Source organism: Callionymus lyra, chromosome 19 (genome assembly GCF_982586985.1).
Source record: "Callionymus lyra chromosome 19, fCalLyr1.hap1.1, whole genome shotgun sequence".
NCBI lineage: Eukaryota > Metazoa > Chordata > Actinopteri > Syngnathiformes > Callionymidae > Callionymus > Callionymus lyra.
Window position 1 is genome coordinate 6,525,198 of NC_141836.1, and position 22,087 is coordinate 6,547,284.

The 22,087-nt window shown below is 47.0% G+C and overlaps 1 protein-coding gene across 8 annotated transcripts in view; it reads right to left on the bottom strand.

The window, feature by feature from the left end:
- Nucleotides 1-289: 289 nt before the first annotated feature.
- scn8aa (sodium channel, voltage gated, type VIII, alpha subunit a) overlaps nt 290-22,087 on the bottom strand; it is a 34,622-nt gene continuing 12,824 nt past the window's right edge. For 3 of the 8 annotated variants that reach the window (XM_087780901.1, XM_087780902.1, XM_087780903.1), the window contains exons 7-26: nt 20,555-20,909; nt 20,337-20,478; nt 20,059-20,265; nt 19,713-19,994; nt 17,781-18,095; nt 15,105-15,240; nt 14,689-14,927; nt 13,978-14,151; nt 13,102-13,458; nt 12,422-12,889; nt 12,102-12,219; nt 11,792-11,946; nt 11,051-11,224; nt 7,911-8,033; nt 5,159-5,443; nt 5,024-5,077; nt 4,735-4,872; nt 4,552-4,656; nt 4,201-4,471; nt 290-4,127 (exon numbers count right to left, since the gene is read on the bottom strand). In XM_087780901.1, coding sequence (XP_087637027.1) covers nt 2,968-4,127; nt 4,201-4,471; nt 4,552-4,656; nt 4,735-4,872; nt 5,024-5,077; nt 5,159-5,443; nt 7,911-8,033; nt 11,051-11,224; nt 11,792-11,946; nt 12,102-12,219; nt 12,422-12,889; nt 13,102-13,458; nt 13,978-14,151; nt 14,689-14,927; nt 15,105-15,240; nt 17,781-18,095; nt 19,713-19,994; nt 20,059-20,265; nt 20,337-20,478; nt 20,555-20,909 — 5,258 coding nt within the window. In that variant the 3' untranslated portion in view covers nt 290-2,967. The remainder of the gene's footprint in view (nt 4,128-4,200; nt 4,472-4,551; nt 4,657-4,734; nt 4,873-5,023; nt 5,078-5,158; nt 5,444-7,910; nt 8,034-11,050; nt 11,225-11,791; nt 11,947-12,101; nt 12,220-12,421; nt 12,890-13,101; nt 13,459-13,977; nt 14,152-14,688; nt 14,928-15,104; nt 15,241-17,780; nt 18,096-19,712; nt 19,995-20,058; nt 20,266-20,336; nt 20,479-20,554; nt 20,910-22,087) is intronic. The other 5 variants (XM_087780907.1, XM_087780908.1, XM_087780905.1 and 2 more) reach the window with 3 other exon arrangements.

Here is a 22,087-nt window from a genome sequence, read left to right on the forward strand (position 1 = left end):
GTCTTACAATAGTATTGAGGAATTTTATTTATTTTGAAAATATTCTAATTTCTCAATTAAATTCCTTAATAAATACATAATTCAACCTGTCAATTAGGAAAATATTTAATTACTTTTTTAACTGTAATGCCTAAAAAAACATTGAAATCAAAATGTCACTGATATAAATCAACAACTATCATGTGTAACTTTCAATGGGTTCGTTTGTTTTTTCTGGTTTTGTAGATGTAGTGACCCTCCACGCCAGCAGGGGGCCCCCCCTAAAACGCAGAGACGGTGACACGTGTCATAACTGGAAGGCTGCTTTATTGGTCATAAAAAGGTTCGTGCTCAAATGAAGACAATCGTTCATATATTCGTACCAAGAGTCTGAGTGCTTTTGTGCAACACATGTCGTTTCATATTTGCTCTTTTATCGTCGTGTCAAAAATGAGAAACAACAGTTTGAAAAGCAATTTTTTTTTTTTTTTTTTTCAGCAAAAAGAAAAAGAAAGATACCGAACCATGCTAGAAAAGAATCTCCGAATATCCATACAAAAATAAATTTCAGATGGAAACAGAAAGACGAAGGAAGGCGAGCTGCTGACAACATGGAGATGACACTCGCAGGTCTCCAGCCCCGGGACGTGGAACCCCCCAGACCCCCCTCGCAACACGTCTTTCTTCCTCTTCACCACAAATTTGCAGAAAAAGCAGAAAAGGCACATGCCATCGAGTGGACACTGACAACTAAAGAAGGGTGCGGATGGAGAGCAGGTAGGTGGCGCTGATGTGCGAGAACGGAAAAAAGACTGGAGATCGACGACGAGCACGGTGAAGGTGAGACGTGACAGGAAGTGACGAATGTGCTGGTAACATCTTCCTCCTCATGATCAGGCTACAATCGAGCAGCTCCAGAAAACATCCAGCGACGTGTTGCACAGAAACCAGATGTGTCTTTGTTGGATGTATATACATATAGACATATATGTATACATTTATATATCTGTCGTATTTTATATAATATCTATAGTCATTCAGTTTCCATCAATAAAGTGAAAAGTGTCTCAAAAAATCCAAAAAAGGTAACAAATGTGACGAAGCTGGAAGCCGTTCTAGGTTATTGGTTTTTGTTCCTCTTTTGATTAGTAGTAGTTTAAAATTCCCTATTTACAAAAAACAAATCACCACAAGCATGCCGATCAAATCAAATGTTATAGTACAATATTTATAGTTTCTCTCAAAAAGGTGGTTCGACGATTGTGCCACTGGAGCCTGCGCTGTACAGAGTGTGATATTTCTTTTTTTTTTTGCTTTTTTTTTGCATTTTTTACTGTTTTCTGTGAGTCTAAAAACGTTACATCCAAGATGAGCACGGTACATGGACGCTCTCCTGCGCTCCTCACTGGGAATGTATTTGGTTTTAGTGCAGCAGCCAAACAGAGACGTCGTCGTGTAAACGGACAAACGGGGTTCTGGTACAGGCAGTGTTAGACACACCGAATGGCATTCAGTGGTGCGAAGAGTGGCGGCCGGACCGGACCGGTCCACCACGGAATAGGACCATCACTCCTGTGTAGAAAAATGGCAGGAAGACCCGGAGGAGTGACCCTCAGGTTTGACACGACAATCACCCACAAGGCTCAAGTACGACGTAGTCACCGTGACGACTGCTGATGATCTAACATGACGACCGTTGGCGCCGCGTGATTTCGTAGTTTAAAAGTGAAAACCTGCACATATGTGAAAAGACAGCGCAAGCCCGGGTCCAACAGCACACAGTGTTCAGAGGTCCCACAGACGCACAATGACACACTGACGAACAGGGAACTTCATGCCCTCTGACCTCTGGGCCCTCTGCGTTGGTACACTCCCACCTCCCTGATATAAAAGACCAAAACCACTTGATTCAACAGTCTAGAAAACCACGAGCCCTTAGCGGCGAGCCACCGTTCAGTCAAGGCGAGCGTTCATGGTGATTCACCGTCACGAGCGTGAACGGAGCACACCCACTTCTCTGGAGGTCCGGACCGAGATCTGATGCGCAATGAGATGGTGGCGCTCTCTTCCTGGCGATAAGGTAGGAGAGGAAATTAAAACAAAAAACTTTTGGTCCACCGCAACCCCGGGGGTCACTTCCTCGACAAAACGACCACGAGAAACGCACCTCTGTCGCGTCTGATGGTTGGGACGAAAACCAGCCTCGGGCCGGAAACGGCCGCTCTGAACCTTACCCCGGTCCCTCCTCTGCTGTGTGGCGACGGCCGTCTCGTGGACTATGGTTACTCATGCATGACTCCGGATCAAAACATGCCTTCATGCAAGTCATTTCTATGCATTGAACGAGCACAATTATTATTGTTTATCTGCAACTCTGCCTCCTCCAACCTGGGTCCGAACAATGAGGTTGACCCTGGCGTCTTCTCTAGAGAGACAGAGGGGATGAGAGGGTGAGTGACGTGGGCATTATCTTTTTTTTTCTTTTTTTTTACTGTTGGAATAACGTGAAGATGCAAGTCTACGAAGCAATGACAAACAAAACATCTGCTCTACAGTTCCCGGGTTCCTCCTCGCCTCGCTGTTGATTCTGTTGTCGCCAAACTTGCCCTTCTCTTCTGAAGGTGGGCACGGACCATCAGACTGAGACAGTGACGGTGCGGCCTGTGCTGGCCTGTCAGCCAGGCGTCCAGCTGTTGTGGTGGCAGGAATTTCGCTGTTCTCCAAAAGATTCATCAGAGATTAGTGTGCATTTGGCAGTTGGTCCCCATGAAACGTCTGAGGCTGACCTTGTCGGTCCTTCTGGCGTCACTTGGCAGCAAAGTCCCAACTGATTATGTTTGGTTGGGCTATGGTGACGCCAAAAACCACGTTGCCTCAGTAAATAGTCTGTAAACATGTTTGTTCTTTTTTTTAAAGTCATGACCAGGTTTCTACATTTGTTAGTGGAGCTCAGAGTCTTGTCTCACTGTGGCTGAGAGTCACGTGACCCTAACATTTGGATTCCCACTCATCTTTTTGGTTTTTGTCCTTCTCTTTGCGAGCCCACTCCTCCTTATTGTCGTCCTGCTTCTCCTTATCGGGTTTGGTCACGCTGTCGTAGGAGGGCAGCGAGGCCGTGGACGGCGTGCTTTCCTTCTTCTCCGGGTTGGTTCCGCCGTTCTCAAGCTTATTGTTGGTAAAAGTGCGTCGCTTGAAGATAATCCCGCGTCGGATGAGGTGAGCGCGGTAGGCGTTCTGGATGGTCCGAGCAGAGACGTCCTCCTGCTTCCGACGCAGCGTGGTGGTGATGGGTTCGTACGAGACCTTCGACGGGTTGGCCGCCACGAATCGCTCCTCCATCTGCTGCCGAAGCATGTCCAGCTCACCGCTATCTCCAAGCACTCGCTTAGTGAAGGCGAACAGGATGTCCAGGCAGTGGATTCGGTCACCGCTCACCATGGGCATGTCCATCGCGATCAGCTCGATGGTGTTGGGCTTGGGCACTCTGAGCGGGTGTTCCAGAGCGTCTGCAAAGTCAGAAAGCTTGGCAAACGTGATGAACTGAGAGGCGGTCGGGTCGAACTTCTCCCAGATCTCGTAAAAGGTCTCAAAGTCGTCCTCGCTCAGTGGGTCAGCACTTTCCTCCGTGGCCACGCTGAAGTTCTCCAGGATGATGGCGATGTACATGTTAACCACAATCAGGAAGGATATGATGATGTACATGACAAAGAAAAATATTCCCACGGAGGGGTTTCCACAGTCGCCCTTCACAGACGTGCCGGGGTTCTCCAGCAGAGGGTCACAGTCTGGGGGATAGTTCAGGATTGGCAGGAGCAAACCATCCCAGCCAGCGGACGTGGTTATCATGAACAAGATGATCATGCTGTTGCCGAACGTCTCGAAATTGTACAAGTCGTCAATTCCTGCAGCGTGTTTTACGTAGCCAAAGTTCGACATTCCAAAGATGGAAAAGATGAACATGACCAAGAACAGCAGGAGTCCGATGTTGAACAGTGCAGGAAGTGACATCATCAGGGCGAAGAGCAAAGTTCGGATACCTTTGGCTCCCTTGATTAGACGCAGGATTCGTCCGATACGCGCTAATCGGATGACCCTGAACAAAGTTGGCGATACGAAGTATTTCTCAATGATGTCGGCCAAGAACATCCCTGAGGACAGATGAGTTGACATTTCATTATTTTCCAAAACCTTTACACCAAAGAACAGCTGTTTCTTACTCACCGACGATGGACAGGATGACCACAACCACGTCGAAGATGTTCCAGCCATTGGTAAAGTAGTAGTGGCGGAGAGCGAAGAGTTTCAGCAGGAACTCCGTGGTGAACACTACGATGAAGATGAAGTTGACCCAGTAGAGGACCAGCTCCGTCTCGTCAGACTGATCATCTGTTTCCACCATCATGGTCACCATGTTGAGGCAGATCAAGATCATGATGGAGATGTCGAAGACTTGCTGAGTCACAAAGTCAAAGACCATTCCTTGTACTGGGTTCTGAAGAGAAAGGTGTAGAGGGTTTGCATTCGGATCATCCAGGATTAAAACAGAGCAGAGATTGAATCAATAAAAGTTACCTGAGGACGTGGGATTGGTTTTTGGGGTTTTTTGGAGCCCAGTTTTTTCATGGCGTTGTAATACTTTTTCTGTTCTTCAGTCATGAAAATATCCTGACCTCCAAAGTGCAACGAGAAAAAGAAACACGGTCATAATCTTACTCGTATGTAAACACAGAGACCATCTAGCGGAAAATCTCTCATCTTTTTCTTCTGCTGGTTGAAGTTGTCGATGATCACACCAATGAAGAGGTTCAGGGTGAAGAAGGAACCAAAGATGATGAAGACGACGAAGTAGATGTACATGTAGATGTTGACTTCGTAGCTCGGCTGGTCCTCCACCTGGACATGACATCTTTAGACTCTCAATCATTTGTAATATCCTTCGTATTCAACAACTTTTCTCTTGGGCTCATCCAGATTCTAGATCAGGTCCATTGGTTTACATCTGTGGACTCCTCACATCCTGGAGCAAACCTTTCTAACCACTTACCCCTCTGGAGTCCACAGCCGCGTACATGATGTCCATCCAGCCTTTGAATGTAGCCTTGAACAGAGAAACAGCGTTTTTCAATTTTCTGCTAACGTCAGTGAAGGTCACTTATAGACAAGAGAGTGTGATCCTCACCACTTGCAGGAGAGCCAGGTAACCGGCGCCAACGTTGTCAAAGTTAATTTTGACGTTCTTCCACCGGACCTCGGTGTAGTTCTCATGCATCAAGGCTACACACTGGGTCTTGTTGTTGACCACGTCGACTGGAAAGTATTCCTCGGACGTCTCGTTGAAACAGAAGTAGTACTTGCCCGCGAACAAGTTGACGCCCATGATGCTAAAAATCAGCCAAAATATGAGGCAAACCAGCAACACATTCATAATGGAGGGGATGGCGCCCACCAAGGCGTTGACTACGACCTAGACCAGACCAGGGGGAGAGAGATGAGTGTGAGAGTCCAGAAACGATCCGGGCGACATTTCAAAACCCGACACTTCAGAATGTTCTCTGGCGTTCAGTTTAGCGTGAAAGTTGATCTTAGATTAGCATACTTCTGCTGTCCGAACACGACGGTCAAACTTACCAGGAGGATTAACCAAAGTCGGGTAATTTCTGTCTTTAATTATCTTACCTTCCAACTGGAAGTAGTAAAACTAACAATGTTTACCTTATGCAATAATGAACAAAACGCATTAGTGTGTATTTTGTTCTTCTATAGGCTGCTGCTGTGCTACTGTTTCTTCCTAAAATTTACGTTTGTTGTGGGACATTCTGAAGTGTTGGTTCTCTAAATCCACCATAAGCAATAATATTAATAATCTTGTTCAGACACTAGTTAAGTGAATCATGTGAGTAAAGTTCACGTCCATCTTTAAGTCTGGACAGCATCAAGCGCAGTGATGGGCTCAGCCGACCAGCAGCTCTCAGGCAGACAGCTGAGCATGCACGTCTGTGGTTCAGCCATTTTCCTCCTCGGTCCTCCACGCCGGGCTGAGACCGGGAGCAGGTTCCCTCCGCGAGCAACTCAATGGTTTAGCAGGTGTCTCACGACCGTGCCCGTGGAGAGATCCCCCTTTTTGCTCCCGACACCCGGAGCGCCTGGCCCGGAGGAAAATGGCTTTCAAGAATGCATGTGTGCATCTGCAGTCATAGTACATGCGTGTTACATGACACTGTGCAAACTCAAGAACCGTTGGAGTCAATAAACAAAGAAATAGAGAAGTGCGTGGATGGAGAGGTCGCGGGTGATAGACAAACTAAGATTCAGGAATTAAAAATATTAGAGCTTCAAAATCAGAAGATATGGATGGACTGTAGCGCTCTAGGCTAATCCTGCCAGTAATAGCGGCGTAGACTTCCTCTCACGACCCATGTCGAAAAAAAATGATGTCGTCTCTCCATTCAGGTTCTTCTCTATTCAGTTATTTATCGCGTCGACTTCAAATCCTAATGTCAGTCCAAACATAAACCGTCTCCGAACCGATGAAAGCAAATCTGACGTTCTTCTGGTTTCAGCAAGACCCGTTACCAGCCGACCCACTTCTCCCTCGCGCCTGCCGACAACCATCGATGGAGTTTAACTTACCGAGTCCTACGTCTGTTTCTAAGACCAATGTACAATTACGTAAAGTTCCTCGTAGACCTATTGTTTTTACAGAGTCATCATCTCAGGACAAAAAGTCTCGGGCGAGCGGTAAAGTGGCTTTGTTACATATATTGGGATCACTACTGCCCTTTTCCCATTCCAATAGGCAGATCTAATAACACACTACTTCCTGGTCTAGCACGAATTTGAAGTAGTCCTTCTGTGTATGTACAAGTTCTAGAGTCGAGTTTAGTCGTGCCTTACACCAGGTGTGACACTAATGGCACTCTTGTTTTCTACTACGTCTAGCACTGATAAATAAATGAATCCTATTTCCATATAACCAGTAACATCCTCGACGGCGGTCGCCAAACGATCCCGAGCACGTAGGAGACATGTTCCAATCCCGTCTAAACCGGGCCAGGATGGAGTTGTGAAGAGTGGGGTGGGACGAGTGGAGTGGGTGTAGCAAGGATGGGACTAACGTGGGTTGAGGTGGTGGAAAAAGCTCAAACTAGAAGACAAAGAAACCAGTCCAAGAGTGTTTCAGAGATGAGAGGCAGGAAGGAGAGGAGACAAACAGGAGGCCTAAAGGTGACAACAACCAGGTGCAACCGCCCCTCCCGCACCAGTGGAGAAAACCAATTAGATCTAGAGTCACTGCCGAGGCAGTCCGACCAATTGTCAATTGAACGTCTCTAGTTTGTAAAACTGGTCAGGATGAAGGTTGTTGGTGTTGTGGCTTCTCGGTTCCTGCTGGTTGTTCTCGATGCATCGAGGGATGAGCTTGGAGAGGAGTGAGTATTGGATCATGGTGAAGGGGAAGGAAGGGGGGGGGGGGTCTTAACTAAAGCGGTCGATTTTCAGGCCGAATGAAGAGCTAGTGTAGGATGTTTCATGGGATGACATGTCAGCTGCTCGGCCAATCAAAAGAAGTTCTGATGAGCACATCAGGTGTCCAGCTGTTGACTGGTGTGATGAGGCAGCTTCGAAGGAGAGAATTTGGAGGCTAGTTTTCAGAATGCAGATATTAATTCATCAAGATTCAATTGCCGACCCGGCTGGAGAGGTCGTGAGCTGCATCATGACTGGCTCTCTAACAAATACATGGTTCTGAGCTGCGCATGGAGACGTGAAATCTTAGCATTTGCTTTCTTGACAAGAAAAAAACAATCCCCCAAAGTATTTTGGACTTTTTTTTGTCGTCTTAGTTTGTTCTTGCTTTGAAAGATCAGTTCTAGCATGCTTGAAACTGTAGAATGGGCATGCGGAAGGATCAGCTGCTTAGCTTTGGATCTTACCCTCATCCCTTCAAAACGTGACAAGGCTCTGAGGGGTCTCAAGGCTCTTAGTGTCCTTAGTGATTTAATGGGCCCTAGATCGGAGTAGCCCAGCGCATTAGCAACAAGGCTGACTATAGAGACCTGAACAAAGACAGAGAAGCAAAAGAGGTTCCAGACTGTTAGAGAATGTTGACGAGGGAAGGTTCGGCCCGGGCGGAGCTACACACAGAAATCGAGTCACGTGTACGCATGCACACCAGTTATACATGTGCACACGCTCATATAGAAGGTCATGGTTCAGTATAGCTTTTATGTGCGTGGGTTTTAGTAGCAGGAGGCCGTAGGGGAGTTTGGTGTTATTTGAAAAGTCCTGAACCTGCAAAGAAAACGTGTGGTTGAGAGAGGAGATAGAGACATAGGGCTGAAACTGAGGGTCAATAGACACAAACATTTTTGCTACACAATTGTCAAACACACAAGCAAAAAGGGGCTGGCTGAGGTGGCAGAGCGGGAAGGAGGGAAATAGAGAAGTTATTCTGGAGAAGTGGATAGAAAAAAAACCCAACAGACTTGAGAGCCTTACCCTTGCCCCTCTAACACTGTCTCTCCGTCCTGCTGTCGGGCTCAGGCAATAAATCCCAAACAATTTAAGACAGACAAACTAATGGAACCTAAGAGAAAGAATACAAATCAACATGTACAAGTTTGTCAGTTTTTCTCAAGCATCAAGTTATGAAAGTTATGGAGAGTCACGGTCACATGACTATCACACACGGACACACGGGGACAAAGTTTCTGATGGGATGCAAAAGTTATTTGCACTTAGAAGACAGAAGAATACAGGAAACATTTGAGTTACACAAAACAGCCCATCTTAGAAACAGAACCGTCAAGAAACTGGTGCGTCCCGGTCATGCTTGGATGAGGATGGCCTTTATGACGCAGGTGTCGCTGTTTGTAAAGTCTTTTTGTACCGTATATTCCGGACTATAAGGCGCACTTAAAATCCTTACATTTTTGGCAATTAAATTATAATTCTGGTTGTGCTTACTGGCCTCGAACTAATGTGGTACACGGAGCTCTAGAATACATTACTCTGCCTTCAGTATTACTTTGTGAGGCTCCATAGTATTATTATGTTGTTATATTATGTGGTTAATGCACCTTATAATCCCGTGCGCCTTAAGAGTTCAAAGAGTTGTCTCATGGGAGCTTGATTTCGCCACCACATTAGCGAATAGAACTCAAGCAGTCGTAAGTAGTTATTCTCAGACTTTTAAATCAACTTTTATAAACAAAAGTACATCATAACAACTCAGACTCTGCATGAGTGTGTTCTGCACTCGACTCGTAGAGTGGGGAGTCCACAGGACAGGAAATGGTCAGTTGTTGTCGCTGCGGTCAGAGAGATGCTCTAAAGCTTGTTTGGAGTGACCAGCAGATGGTTCCGGTTGTTTTTAAGATGCTTCAGTGAGTCTGCCTAGAGGGAGCACCAGTTTCTTTCAGCGGAGGGTGATTAACACGTTTAGCAGCCTGAACGCTTACCAGGGTCACTCTGGGAAAGTTGGAGGCAAAATCTTTATTTTGAGATACGGTGTCAACCTGTGATGGAGGGGAACACTGAGGGGGTGCAAGGGTCTGGGGTCAGTCAGAATTTTCAACAGTTCAATCATGTGATCATCTCAGGAAGACCATCGCCGTCGTCATTCTTCCCTACTTCTGGCATGAAGAGGGAAAAATAAAGATTTTGCCTCGTCTACTCTACATTTTTGGGGGAGAAATGTCACCTTCAGCCTGACCCTCTGGTGTGTGGTGTTGATCTCAAGAGCCAGAACGTCCCACACTGACACTTCTGCAGGACCACTGACATCGGGAGCTGTGATCCAATGATGCGACCAAAACAAAGAGAATGGTGAAAATAATCTGAGTGGAAAAGAAAAGATGAAACTGCCTACAACTATCCTGACTCAGACAAAAACAAAGTGATGGACAAAAGGGAACAGAGGAGAACTGAAGAGGAACATAATCACAAAGATGTAGGCCTCTGAATGATGGTGCCCCTCACCCCCCCTTGGTCCAGGTCAGTGGAAGCGACACAACTTGCAGAGCATCAAACGTACCTCGGCCTGCTCACCATCATTACATCTCAGCACAACATCACCACAGTCCTGACACTGGAGGGTTTTGGGGTGAGGGTGGGGGTGACAGACCTGCCGTCGGGTGACTATTGTTGGATGAGTGCTGTGAATGTCAGTTTGCATGTTGATGTTTCAGCTTCTCTACATGTGACTTTTTTTTAATCTCTGAGCCACAAGAACAACTTCAGGGGAAACCCCTGGAGTTGATCTTCAGAGATTGTTTATGCTTTACACAAACCTCACTGTGTTGTTGAACTAGAAACTGGTGTGTGTGACACTTAAGGGGGTCATCCAGGGGGTCACAGGGTGGAACACACTGAACTCTGGCCACTGACTGGAATCCATTCAAAGGTTGGTCAGAGGTGATGTACTGTGGAGGCAGTTAGCTCAAGATGAAGGACGCCAGGGAACGTCTGTCTGCGTTTTTTATCATTAATTTATGTTTGTTATCCCTCTGAGTTTTGATGTTGCAGCGAGACGTTCCCCGAGCGCTTCCTTCACACTTGGCAAGGAGCAGAGAAGTACGAAGAGAAAGGGTAAAGGTCAGAGACAGACAGAGTCACAGAGACACAAGATCAGAATGATTCCCTCCGAGCGTGTCTGGAATTTAGATCCGACCAGCGACTCATTATAGACGTGAGCCGACTCTACTTCCTTATGTCTGATTGGCCGACTCACAATTTGAAGTGCGTCTGGACACACTCAAGCCATCCAGTTCAGGTGACCTGATTAGTTAATCAAAATGGGCCGAGAACAATATAAAACAAAAAGTCCGTTCTGTGTATTCCAGCAGCTCAGAGAGGCCGCGACGACGCTCCATGTGACTCGGCGCTCCTGGACAGACCTCGGTCCTGTAAACCACCGTCAGACCCGCAGAGTCGCAGGAAGCTCGTCGTCTCGCAACGTCACATGTTACAAAGCGAGCTAACTCGGTTCCGCCGCCGCCTTGTTGTAGCAGCATGATGTGGCTCTGTACTCTACTAGTCTGGCCTAGAGCAGGGGGACATGAACCATACTTACATCGACAATGAAGAAGTCTAGCCAACACCAGGCGTTGGTGAAGTACTTCACGAATCCGTAAGCCACCCACTTCAGTAACATCTCCAGAATGAAAATGTAGGTGAAAACTCTGTCGGCGTATTCCAGGATCACACGGATAGTTTTCCTCTGCTCGATGTAAACGTCCTCAAAAGCCTGAAGACAGACAAACAATTATTATTTTTTGAAACTAAATATATTTAATTATAATTCTGTCAAGAACGCAAAAACTACTTGGTTTTATTTACACATTAACAAACCGATTATTTATCGAAACAGCACATATTTTCAACATAACCCACCTTACTTGTGTTGCCGACCAAACAGTAAACTCCAATGATGTCTTGCTACACACCACGTGACAGCTGAATACTGTTATCAACTTCTACGTCTATCTTGCTACGTGTGAGGTTGGCTGGGCGGCAAAGCATTATGGTAACGGTTCAGGACTTTGTGACTGAGAGGGTCCTTGGCACCTCAAATTCAAAGTTGAGTTTGTAGGTTAAAATACATGTTTTAAAATAAACAGGCGGAAAATTATATGGTCACTACTATTTTATTTAATGTCGAGGGGTTTATCAGTGATTGGTGTCTACTCTACAACCTCCTAGATTGGACCATCTTTTCGGATAAACAAGACTATTGCCCACCTTGATATATGTTTAGTAAACAAACGAGTGGCATACGAGGGTCAGGGATAGGTGAAGGGTGTGTGTTCCTTACCAGAGCTCCGCTGCTCAGCAAGATCATGAAGATGATGAGGGTCTCAAACCAGTTGTGCTCCACGATGAGGTAGCAGGTTTTCCTCAGGAACCACCAGTTCTTGCCCCAGCCGTGGGTAATTGGCACATCACAACACTTGTACTTCGCCACACAACCTACAGACAAAAAGGAGACGCTCACTTTTGTTCCGTGTTCAGATGAACGTGAGCTTCTCCGTGTGCCTCAGAAATCATCCTTCTGAGTGAACAACTTTCACCCACAACTTGAGTCTGAGTGGGAGGTTAGGGAGCAGCGGGAGTTGTGGTCTCACCGTCAGTCCAGCAGGCGTCCGGCTCCATGTACTCCTCCACCGTCTCCACCACCACCACCTCCTCCACGTCCGGCTTGATGTCGATAGTGCTGCCCTCAGAAGAACTGGTGTCGTCCAGCTGCAGACACGGAAAGGTCAAAGGTCACTAAAATGCCATAATTAGTTTGCATTCGTTCCATGTTTCAAAGTTATTTTACTAGTTCACGGCCACTTATGTAGGGTCACCAGTGATTGAAGGCAGGAACTAAAAACTAAACTTGTGTTGCTTGTGTTTTAAACTTTAAGAATGCATAGACCTTGAAGGCCTCACTGATACTGACCTCTTTGCTGTTTTCGTTTTCGGACTCGCTGCTAAAGTCCTCCGTGTTCAAGTTCTCAAAGTCGGACTCCCCCACGGCAATGGGAACGCAAACGGTCAGGTTGGGGTTGTGGATGAACGACATGTGATCCTCGTCAATCATGTACTTCCCGACGCTGCTGCCGATCCCACTGGTGGTTCCATTGCCATTCTTAGCGTAGTCCAGGTCCCGGTTGATGTCCACCCCCGTGTGGTTAGCGATGCAGTTCAGCTTCTTGTCGTACATGTCGTCCAGCGGCTTCTGCTCGTCCTCCATCTGAGGCTTCCGGAGAAGGCTGGACTTGCGAACTTTACTTTTGAACCAGGCGATCCCTATTTTGATCCGCTTGACGGAGATCTGCAGGTTATTGGGTTCGCCGTCGTCATCCGTAGCCGCCAAGTTGTCTGCACTGAACGAGCTCAGCAACAAGGCAAGGAAAAGGTTCAGCACCTGGGGACACACGAGCGGTCAGGATGCCAAGGTTTTCCTTCTGTCAGACATTTTGACTTGCTGGTTAATCAGGTCATTGGTAGTGATCCAACTAACTGACCGCAGCTTGTGATCAAATGCTTCTGGTAAGAATGCAAGACAGTGACAGTGCCTTTCGTCTAAGGAGGTGAAGGTGAAAGTACTTTGAAGTACTAACTTGATATAAGACTCACCACTAAATTCCCGATGACCATGACCATCATGAAGACAATGAGGCACATGCCCTGACCCGCCACCTCCATGCAGTCCCACATGGTCTCAATCCACTCCCCGCACAGGACCCGGAAGACGATGAGGAAGGAGTGGAAGAAGTCGTTCATGTGCCAGCGAGGCAGCACACAGTCGGCGTTGATCTTGCAAACGCAGTCTTTGTAGCTCTTGCCGAAGAGCTGCATGCCCACCACGGCAAAGATGAAGACGATGATGGCCAGAACCAGGGTCAGGTTTCCAAGAGCTCCCACCGAATTACCGATGATCTTGATCAGCATGTTGAGGGTGGGCCAGGACTTCGCAAGCTTGAAAACTCGCAGCTGCAGCGGAACACACAAGGAATCAGTCACACAGACATGGCCGACTCACGGTCACAACACACATGTCTTGTTCCTTTGAGGGATCATCAACCTGTTAACTGTGAGGACCAACAACAGTTAGATACTTTTGAGGCAACTATTTCTTTAACTTGGCTATTCTATGAATGTTACAGGTTGGATTGATATTCTTTAGATCACAACCAAGCATTACACAACACTGATGATGGCGACCCTGTTATGGAAGGAAATGGTTTATAAATTCACTTCTTATACTTTAAGAAAGACACTTTAGTGATGATCGATTGTCCAAAATGGTTTCCCGTCGTCTTTCAGCTGCTAGCATTGAAAGTGTGAAAAAGGAAGAAGGACATAAACTTGATAGTGAGATCGATGTTCTTGCCACAGTTTAAACGACCCATTAAGAACCACTTCGGGCACATGAACTAGCAGCTTTAGAAGACCACGACACACACACACAAACACACGGACCGGACAACATCCAACATCGAGTTCTTTTACCAGTCGGAAGGAGCGCAGCACCGACAGACCCTCCACATCGGCCAGGGCCAGTTCCACCAAACTCAGTGTCACAATGAAGCCGTCGAAACAGTTCCAGGCTTCCTGAAAGTAGTAGTAGGGATCCATGGCCACTAGCTTGAACATCATCTCACCAGCAAAGATCCCCGTGAAGACCTGAAGGACGAGAATCGCCAGGATTCATCAGAGATTTTCAGACAAGAACAGCAAAGGTTTGGTCCAGAAACACATCTTCATCTTTTCTTCGAGCAGGTCCACAAGGTCTACAGGGGAAACCCTGGACAGGCAATAAGAGGGGGAGACAAAAAAAAAAACCATCCACGCACAAACTCACGCCCGCAGACATACTACGGCAGTGATGTCGAGTTCAATAACATAAGAGGAACATTTTATTTACAGTCCTAGTCAGGAGCCTTCACATTCTCCGGTTAATATGATGAACCTCTGAGTGTTTGTGGGCTGTGGGAGGAAACTGGAGTGCACATGTGGATAAGAACATACTAACTCCACACGTGTTGCCTAAAGAAAGAATTGAGGCAGCGGCCTGTGCCCCACTTAAACACTGCTAGGCTGAAACAAAGATGGCTTCGGCCTAACTTGGCACCGAGAGACCTGCTCCTAAAAATAGCTCCTCTCAGCGCAGGTCTCCATCTGCAGCCTGTTCGCCCGGACATCAAGTGAGGATCCACTTACCAAGTTACCGACGGAAAGCATGCTCTCGAAGTCGGGGGTCATGGGGTAGTGCTCCATGGCCATGAAGAGGGTGTTGAGCACGATGCAGATGGTGATGGACAGGTCCACGAACGGGTCCATCACGATCTGGTTGATGATCTCCTTGATCCTCAGCCACTTGGGCGAGCACTCCCAGATCAGGAATGTGTTAGAAAACTTATACCAGCACGGCGGACACTTGCGCTGAGACTCCTCCAGTTCTGAGGACATAGGGCAGGTCGGAGGTCAAACACAGAGTACTGGCGAGGCGATACAATATAGAAGCATGCAGAGAGTTTGTATGTATCTGAGACTGCTGGAGAAGCAAAGCAGATAAGCAGGAAACTGGTGTCATAGAATGAGAGAGCAGGTTAAAGAGCAGGTGAAAGTGTCAGTACCCTCCACGAGAGTGTTGGTAATGACGCTCATGACACTGTTGGCCCGCTCTTTCCGCCCAAAGGAGGTATTGAGCTGGTCCACAGACACCATCAGGGAGCCCGACAGCTTCTTCTTCACCTCAACCTCAGTAGTCGGCTGTCAGGGGGAGAGGAAGAATCAAGCACCCGTGGAGAGGACATGAACAGCATCCCGGGTCAGCGCCGGAGGCAGAGGGAAGTGCACAAGAGCATGGCAGCGAAAAAAAAAAAAAAAGTTTTAGAGACATTTCCACGTTCGTTTCATTCTGTTGTGTGTTTCCGTGTGTGTCTTGCATGCAGCTACGTTAGCATCTTCTCCTCTTTGCCTAGATTCTTGCTCCGGACATGCACTAACGTCGCTACCATTGCAATATAACCACCAGGTCAAGTTCCACTCTCGCTCGCTCGTCCTACTTTGAACCGTTCACTTATATTGCAAACAGAAACCAGGTCGTGTGTCACGTCCTCCAGTCTCATGCACGTCATGCTCAAGTCAAGAAGTTACATTCATCATCAGCAAAGTTCTACTGAGCTACATCATGCTGCTTCTGCTCCACCCAGATCCACCTCTGACGCCTGAGAGTGAGTGAGTGAGTGAGTGAGTGAGTGAGTGAGTGAGTGAGTGAGTGAGTGAGTGAGTGAGTGAGAGTTAGAGAGTTAGTGAGTGTGAGTGTGATATTGTGTCAATTGTCAGTTAGCATTTGACTGTGAGCTAGAGTGAGTGTTTGCGTGTGTCAGAGGAGTAAATTAATGTTTGCTAGACTGTGCAAGAGTGAGAGTGTGTGTGAGAGTGAGAGACAGAAAGTGTGTGCAAGAGTGTGTGTGTGCAAGAGTGAGAGACAGAAAGTGTGTGCAAGAGTGAGTGTGTGCAAGAGTGAGAGACAGAAAGTGTGTGCAAGAGTGTGTGTGTGCAAGAGTGAGAGACAGAAAGTGTGTGCAAGAGTGAGTGTGTGCAAGAGTGAGAGACAGAAAGTGTGTGCAAGAGTGAGAGCGAGAGACAGAAAGTGTGTGCAAGAGTGAGTGTGTGCAAGAGTGAGAGACAGAAAGTGTGTGCAAGAGTGAGTGTGTGCAAGAGTGAGAGACAGAAAGTGTGTGCAAGAGTGTGTGTGTGCAAGAGTGAGAGACAGAAAGTGTGTGCAAGAGTGAGTGTGTGCAAGAGTGAGAGACAGAAAGTGTGTGCAAGAGTGAGAGCGAGAGACAGAAAGTGTGTGCAAGAGTGAGTGTGTGCAAGAGTGAGAGACAGAAAGTGTGTGCAAGAGTGAGTGTGTGCAAGAGTGAGAGACAGAAAGTGTGTGCAAGAGTGAGAGCGAGAGACAGAAAGTGTGTGCAAGAGTGAGAGACAGAAAGTGTGCAAGAGTGAGAGCAAGAGACAGAAAGTGTGTGCAAGAGTAAGTGTGTGCAAGAGTGAGAGACAGAAGAGTGTGCAAGAGTGAGAGCGAGAGACAGAAAGTGTGTGCAAGATTGAGAGCGAGAGACAAAAAGTGTGTGCAAGAGTGAGTGTGTGCGAGAGCAAGAGACAGAAAGTGTGTGCAAGAGTGAGAGCGAGAGACAAAAAGTGTGTGCAAGAGTGAGAGCGAGAGACAAAAAGTGTGTGCAAGAGTGAGAGCGAGAGACAGAAAGTGTGTGCAAGAGTGAGAGCGAGAGACAAAAAGTGTGTGCAAGAGTGAGAGCGAGAGACAGAAAGTGTGTGCAAGAGTGAGAGCGAGAGACAGAAAGTGTGTGCAAGAGTGAGAGCGAGAGACAAAAAGTGTGTGCAAGAGTGAGAGCGAGAGACAGAAAGTGTGTGCAAGAGTGAGAGCGAGAGACAGAAAGTGTGTGCAAGAGTGAGAGCGAGAGACAAAAAGTGTGTGCAAGAGTGAGAGCGAGAGACAAAAAGTGTGTGCAAGAGTGAGAGCGAGAGACAGAAAGTGTGTGCAAGAGTGAGAGCGAGAGACAGAAAGTGTGTGCAAGAGTGAGAGCGAGAGACAGAAAGTGTGTGCAAGAGTGAGAGCGAGAGACAAAAAGTGTGTGCAAGAGTGAGAGCGAGAGACAGAAAGTGTGTGCAAGAGTGAGAGCGAGAGACAAAAAGTGTGTGCAAGAGTGAATGTGTGCAAGAGTGAGAGACAGAAAGTATATGCAAGAGTGAGAACGTGTGATATTGTAAACAGTGAGTAAGCAGTGTGTGCTTGTGTGAGCTACAGAGAGAGAGTGATTGTGTGTTTGTAAGAAAGAGTGTTTGTGAGGGTAAGTGTGTTGAGTGGGTGTAAGATAGCGAGTGAGTGTGTGCTTTAGTGAGTGAGTGAGTGAGTTTGTGTCAATTCTACATTTCAATGGCCAACTATCACTCTGGAGTGAGTCAGGTGGAGAGTGACACCAATGTTTCAGTTTTAGCAGCCGAGTTTTCAAGAATTGTCGGTGAGGTGTGCGTCTAGATGTGTGTGTGTCACGTGTGTTTGTGTTGTTGCTCCAACGACTAGAAGAGACTGGATCCAGCGTCACGTCCACTGAGCTACAGTAACTATAGCTCTACGGTCGGGGGCAGCATACACTGCGGGGCCCGGGGGGGGAGGAGGCGCGAGCGCTGAGCCAAGAGATACATACGGAGTTGCAAAAATGAGAGAAGAGAGAGAGACGAGGGGGGGCCATGCCTAGATACTTTCTACTCCTGGACTTCCTTACACTGTCGTCAGTAGCTGCCTTATCTATTTTCACCTCGGGCAGAAGGCGTCCGCCGGGCCCGGGGCCGATCAGCGACACCACGCCGTTGCAATCCACCGTACTGTTCCTCTTGCCGTGGTAGCCGCTGTAGCTGCTGCGCCTGTAGGGGCTGAAGAGCGAACCCCGGCGCTCCTCGCACTCCTCCACCGTGCTGTGCTCGTCGTCGGCGAACTCGTTCTCCGAGCCCACGTCCTTCCCGCGGCCCTTGAAGCTGAAGATGCTGCTCTTGCTGTTGTGGCGCGACAGGAAGGGCGAGCCGGGGATGCTGAGCAGCGACTGCAGACAGAGAGAGAGAGAGAGAGAGAGAGCGTTCCTGGGGCGTCATTGATCCACCGGGTCTATTCCCGCAGGGGTTCGGTCACGTGACGTGCGACACCCACAAGGTCATGCAAGGTCACAGGGTAATGCAGGGATGGGCAGGAAAAAAAGCGAGTCATGACGATGGGTTTTTTTTTTTTTGGCTGATGATGCACGTTTGTGTAGATGTGTGTTTGTGTACGTGTGTGTTTGTGTAGATGTGTGTTTGTGTAGATGTGTGTTTGTGTACATGTGTGTTTGTGTACATGTGTGTTTGTATAGATGTGTGTTTGTGTACATGTGTGTTTGTATAGATGTGTGTTTGTGTAAATGTGTGTTTGTGTAGATGTGTGTTTGTGTACATGTGTGTTTGTGTAGATGTGTGTTTGTGTACATGTGTGTTTGTGTAGATGTGTGTTTGTGTACGTGTGTGTTTGTGTAGATGTGTGTTTGTGTACACGTGTGTTTGTGTACGTGTGTGTTTGTATAGATGTGTGTTTGTGTACATGTGTGTTTGTGTACATGTGTGTTTGTGTAGATGTGTGTTTGTGTACGTGTGTGTTTGTGTAGATGTGTGTTTGTGTACGTGTGTGTTTGTGTAGATGTGTGTTTGTGTACGTGTGTGTTTGTGTAGATGTGTGTTTGTGTACGTGTGTGTTTGTGTAGATGTGTGTTTGTGTACGTGTGTGTTGCTGTCACACAAATTATAGGTTGGATACTGTCCTTCTCAGTGACCTCTGGGTCACAAGCATGAGCATGATGATGTGAAATATGGAAGTGTTTATTTTTTTAATAACAGAATAAAATAAAAAAAATTATATTGAAAGGTTGAATCCTTTTATTTTTTAAAATAATTGAATTAAAAAATATATATATTATCAAAATGAATCCTTTTTTTTTAACACATACTAATAATTCGATTTTAATTTATTTAATTTATTTTTTAATAAAAAAAAATGCTGATATACTAGACATTGATTCGATTTGATACAAATACAAAATACATCTTTTTCTTTTAAATAAACCTTTAAATAACGCAATTTAAAATACATTGCATTCAATTATTAAATAAAAATCTGATGCTAAAACACACTATTAAATATAAACTAATTTTTTTTTTTTTAAGCATTTCATTTTTTTTAAATCATTTATTAAAAAGTACAAATCCTATAAAAAATAAAATCGAATTATAAATATTCTATTATTTTAAATATATATTATTTTATTCATTCTAATTTCGATGAAATGTAATCTCACAACCGTGAGATTGTAACTATTATAACGATTATACCAACAGTTTCATATCAAATAAAAAATGTAAATGTGATAATTTAAAAAAAACATAACATTTTGGTAAATATTGTCTTTGAAATATTATAGTAAAAATAATAAACTTCAGTTATAAAAAAATTAAATTAAACCTTTCTGGATTCTGGTTTTGGTTAATTAAGTTATTTAGAAAAATAATTCACGGCCTGAACAAAAGTTTTGATAAACAATTTTAACATTTTAACATTGAGGTGCAAAACCATATTATTCTGACGCCATATATGGTGTTGTTTCCCAGTATCTTAACACATCGTCCTGGACTCATACCTGGTTCATGATGGAAGACTTTCGACCCAGTCGATTGTCGGGGAAGCGGAACCGGCTCCTCTTGCTCCCGTCGTCCGACTCGGACTTGACGAACTTCTCGCTGTCGCCCTTCTCTTTCTCCTGCTCCTTCTGCCGCCACTTCTTCTTCCTGTTCCGTCTTTCTTTGGCGCTCTTGGAGCTCAGCTTGGACATCTCGGAGGAGCTGCAGGACAAGTGACCTCCTCCGTCGTCTTCCACCGCGTCCTCGGACACCGTGCCCGCCGACGTCGCCATGGCGGCCGTCTGAAAGGGGGGGAGAGGGAGGTCAGAGTTCACGAGCGACTACACCAGCCAACGGGTGCGCCACCTGAGCGTCCTCCTGCTGCTTCTTCAGCTGCTCCAACATGGCCTTGAACTCCTCCTCCTTCTGCAGGGCCTCCTCCATGGTGGCCTGGTTCTGCTCCTCGTAGGCCATGGCCACCACGGCCAGGATCAAGTTGACGAGGTAGAAGGAGCCGACGAAGATCACCAGGACGAAGAAGATCATGTAGGTCTTCCCTGCCGCCCGCAGCGTCTGTGAGGCCGAGAGACGCGTCACTTCTAGAAGAACTGATGTCTTCTCTCCGTTCTTCTACGAGTGTTTACCAGCATGTAGAGGTTCTCCCAGAAGTCCTGCGTCATGAGCCTGAAGAGAGCCAGGAAGGCCCAGCCGAAGCTGTCGAAGCTGGTGTAGCCGTAGTTGGGGTTTCTGCCGGCTTTCATGCACGTGTAGCCTTCAGGGCAGCGTCTGGGTCCAGGAACGCAAAAACCGTCAACATTTAACCATCGGGTCCAGGCAGGTACCGGGAGAGGGCAGAACTCACCCGGAGTCGGAGCTGTTCCCGCAGAGCAGCGCGTCCAGCTGGCCGGGCAGGAAGTAGAAGTTGGCTGCACAGAGGACACAGAAGCAGGACTGAGACCACGTCGGCACCCCCGGAGCGTCCCCGAGACACATACTGTCGTTGGTGATGTACTCGTCCCAGTCGAAGACTCGGCTGCTGTTGGCCGGGTAGCTGTCGTTGAAGTTGATGGGCCAGAAGACGCACTTGTGCCGCAGGTTCCCCATGAAGAGCTGCAGGCCGATGAGAGCGAAGACGCTCAGACAGAAGACGGTGAGGATCATCACGTCCGACAGCTTCTTCACCGACTGGATCAGAGCTCCGACGATGGTCTTCAGGCCTGTGGCGGACACACGCACGCACATGCACACACACACACACACACACATTCACACACATACACACACACACACACACACACACACACACACACACACACACACACACACACACACACACACACACACACACACACACACACACACACACACACACACACACACACACACACACACACACACACACACACGTATGCACACACACACACACACACACACACACACAGGACACACACGCACGCACATGCACACACACACACACAAACACAAACATACATACGCATGCACACACAGGACACACACAGGGACACACAAACACACACAGAGGGTCACAAAAACACATATACAGGGAAATACACAAGCGCACACACAGGGACATAGGTGCACATATACATACACACAAAGGGAAACAGACACACAGGGAAACACAGACACACAGAAACAAAAAAGACACAAACACAGACATATATACAGGGAGACAAACATGGACATAGGGAAACACACACAGAAACACATATCGGGACACACAAACACGCGCACACACACACACACACACACATACACACACAGGGACATGGGTGCATATACACAGACACACAAAGGGAAACAGACAAACACAAACAAAGACACATACACAGGGAGACACACACAGAGGGACACACGTGCACGTAGAGACACACAAGGACACAAACACAGACACACACACGCAGTAACATACACACAGGGACACACACACAGGGACAAACACACACACGCACACAAGCACACCCACACACACAAAGGGACAAACACACACACACACAGGGACAAACACACACACGCAGCAACACACGCGCACACACGCACACCCACACACACAAAGGGACACACACGCACACACAGAGCAGCAGGTGAAGAAGCTGCTTCTCCTCCACATGTTTCAAGAGTTTGTACATCATGAGGTCAGAGACCACAGCAGTGACAGAAAACACACAAGATTGGAAACGAAAAACAAATATTCAGACTCTTCCCGCTCGCTCTCTCGTCCCAGATCATCTTTGTGACGACTGCTGGACGGTCAATCGGGAATTTGGACGGACGTGGAGAGAGAGAGGGAAGCCTGGACCGGTGAGGGTCTTTTAAAGAGCACTGCAGCACAAGGGGGGCATGAAAGGGGGGAGGAGGGGGGGTCAGGCAGGAA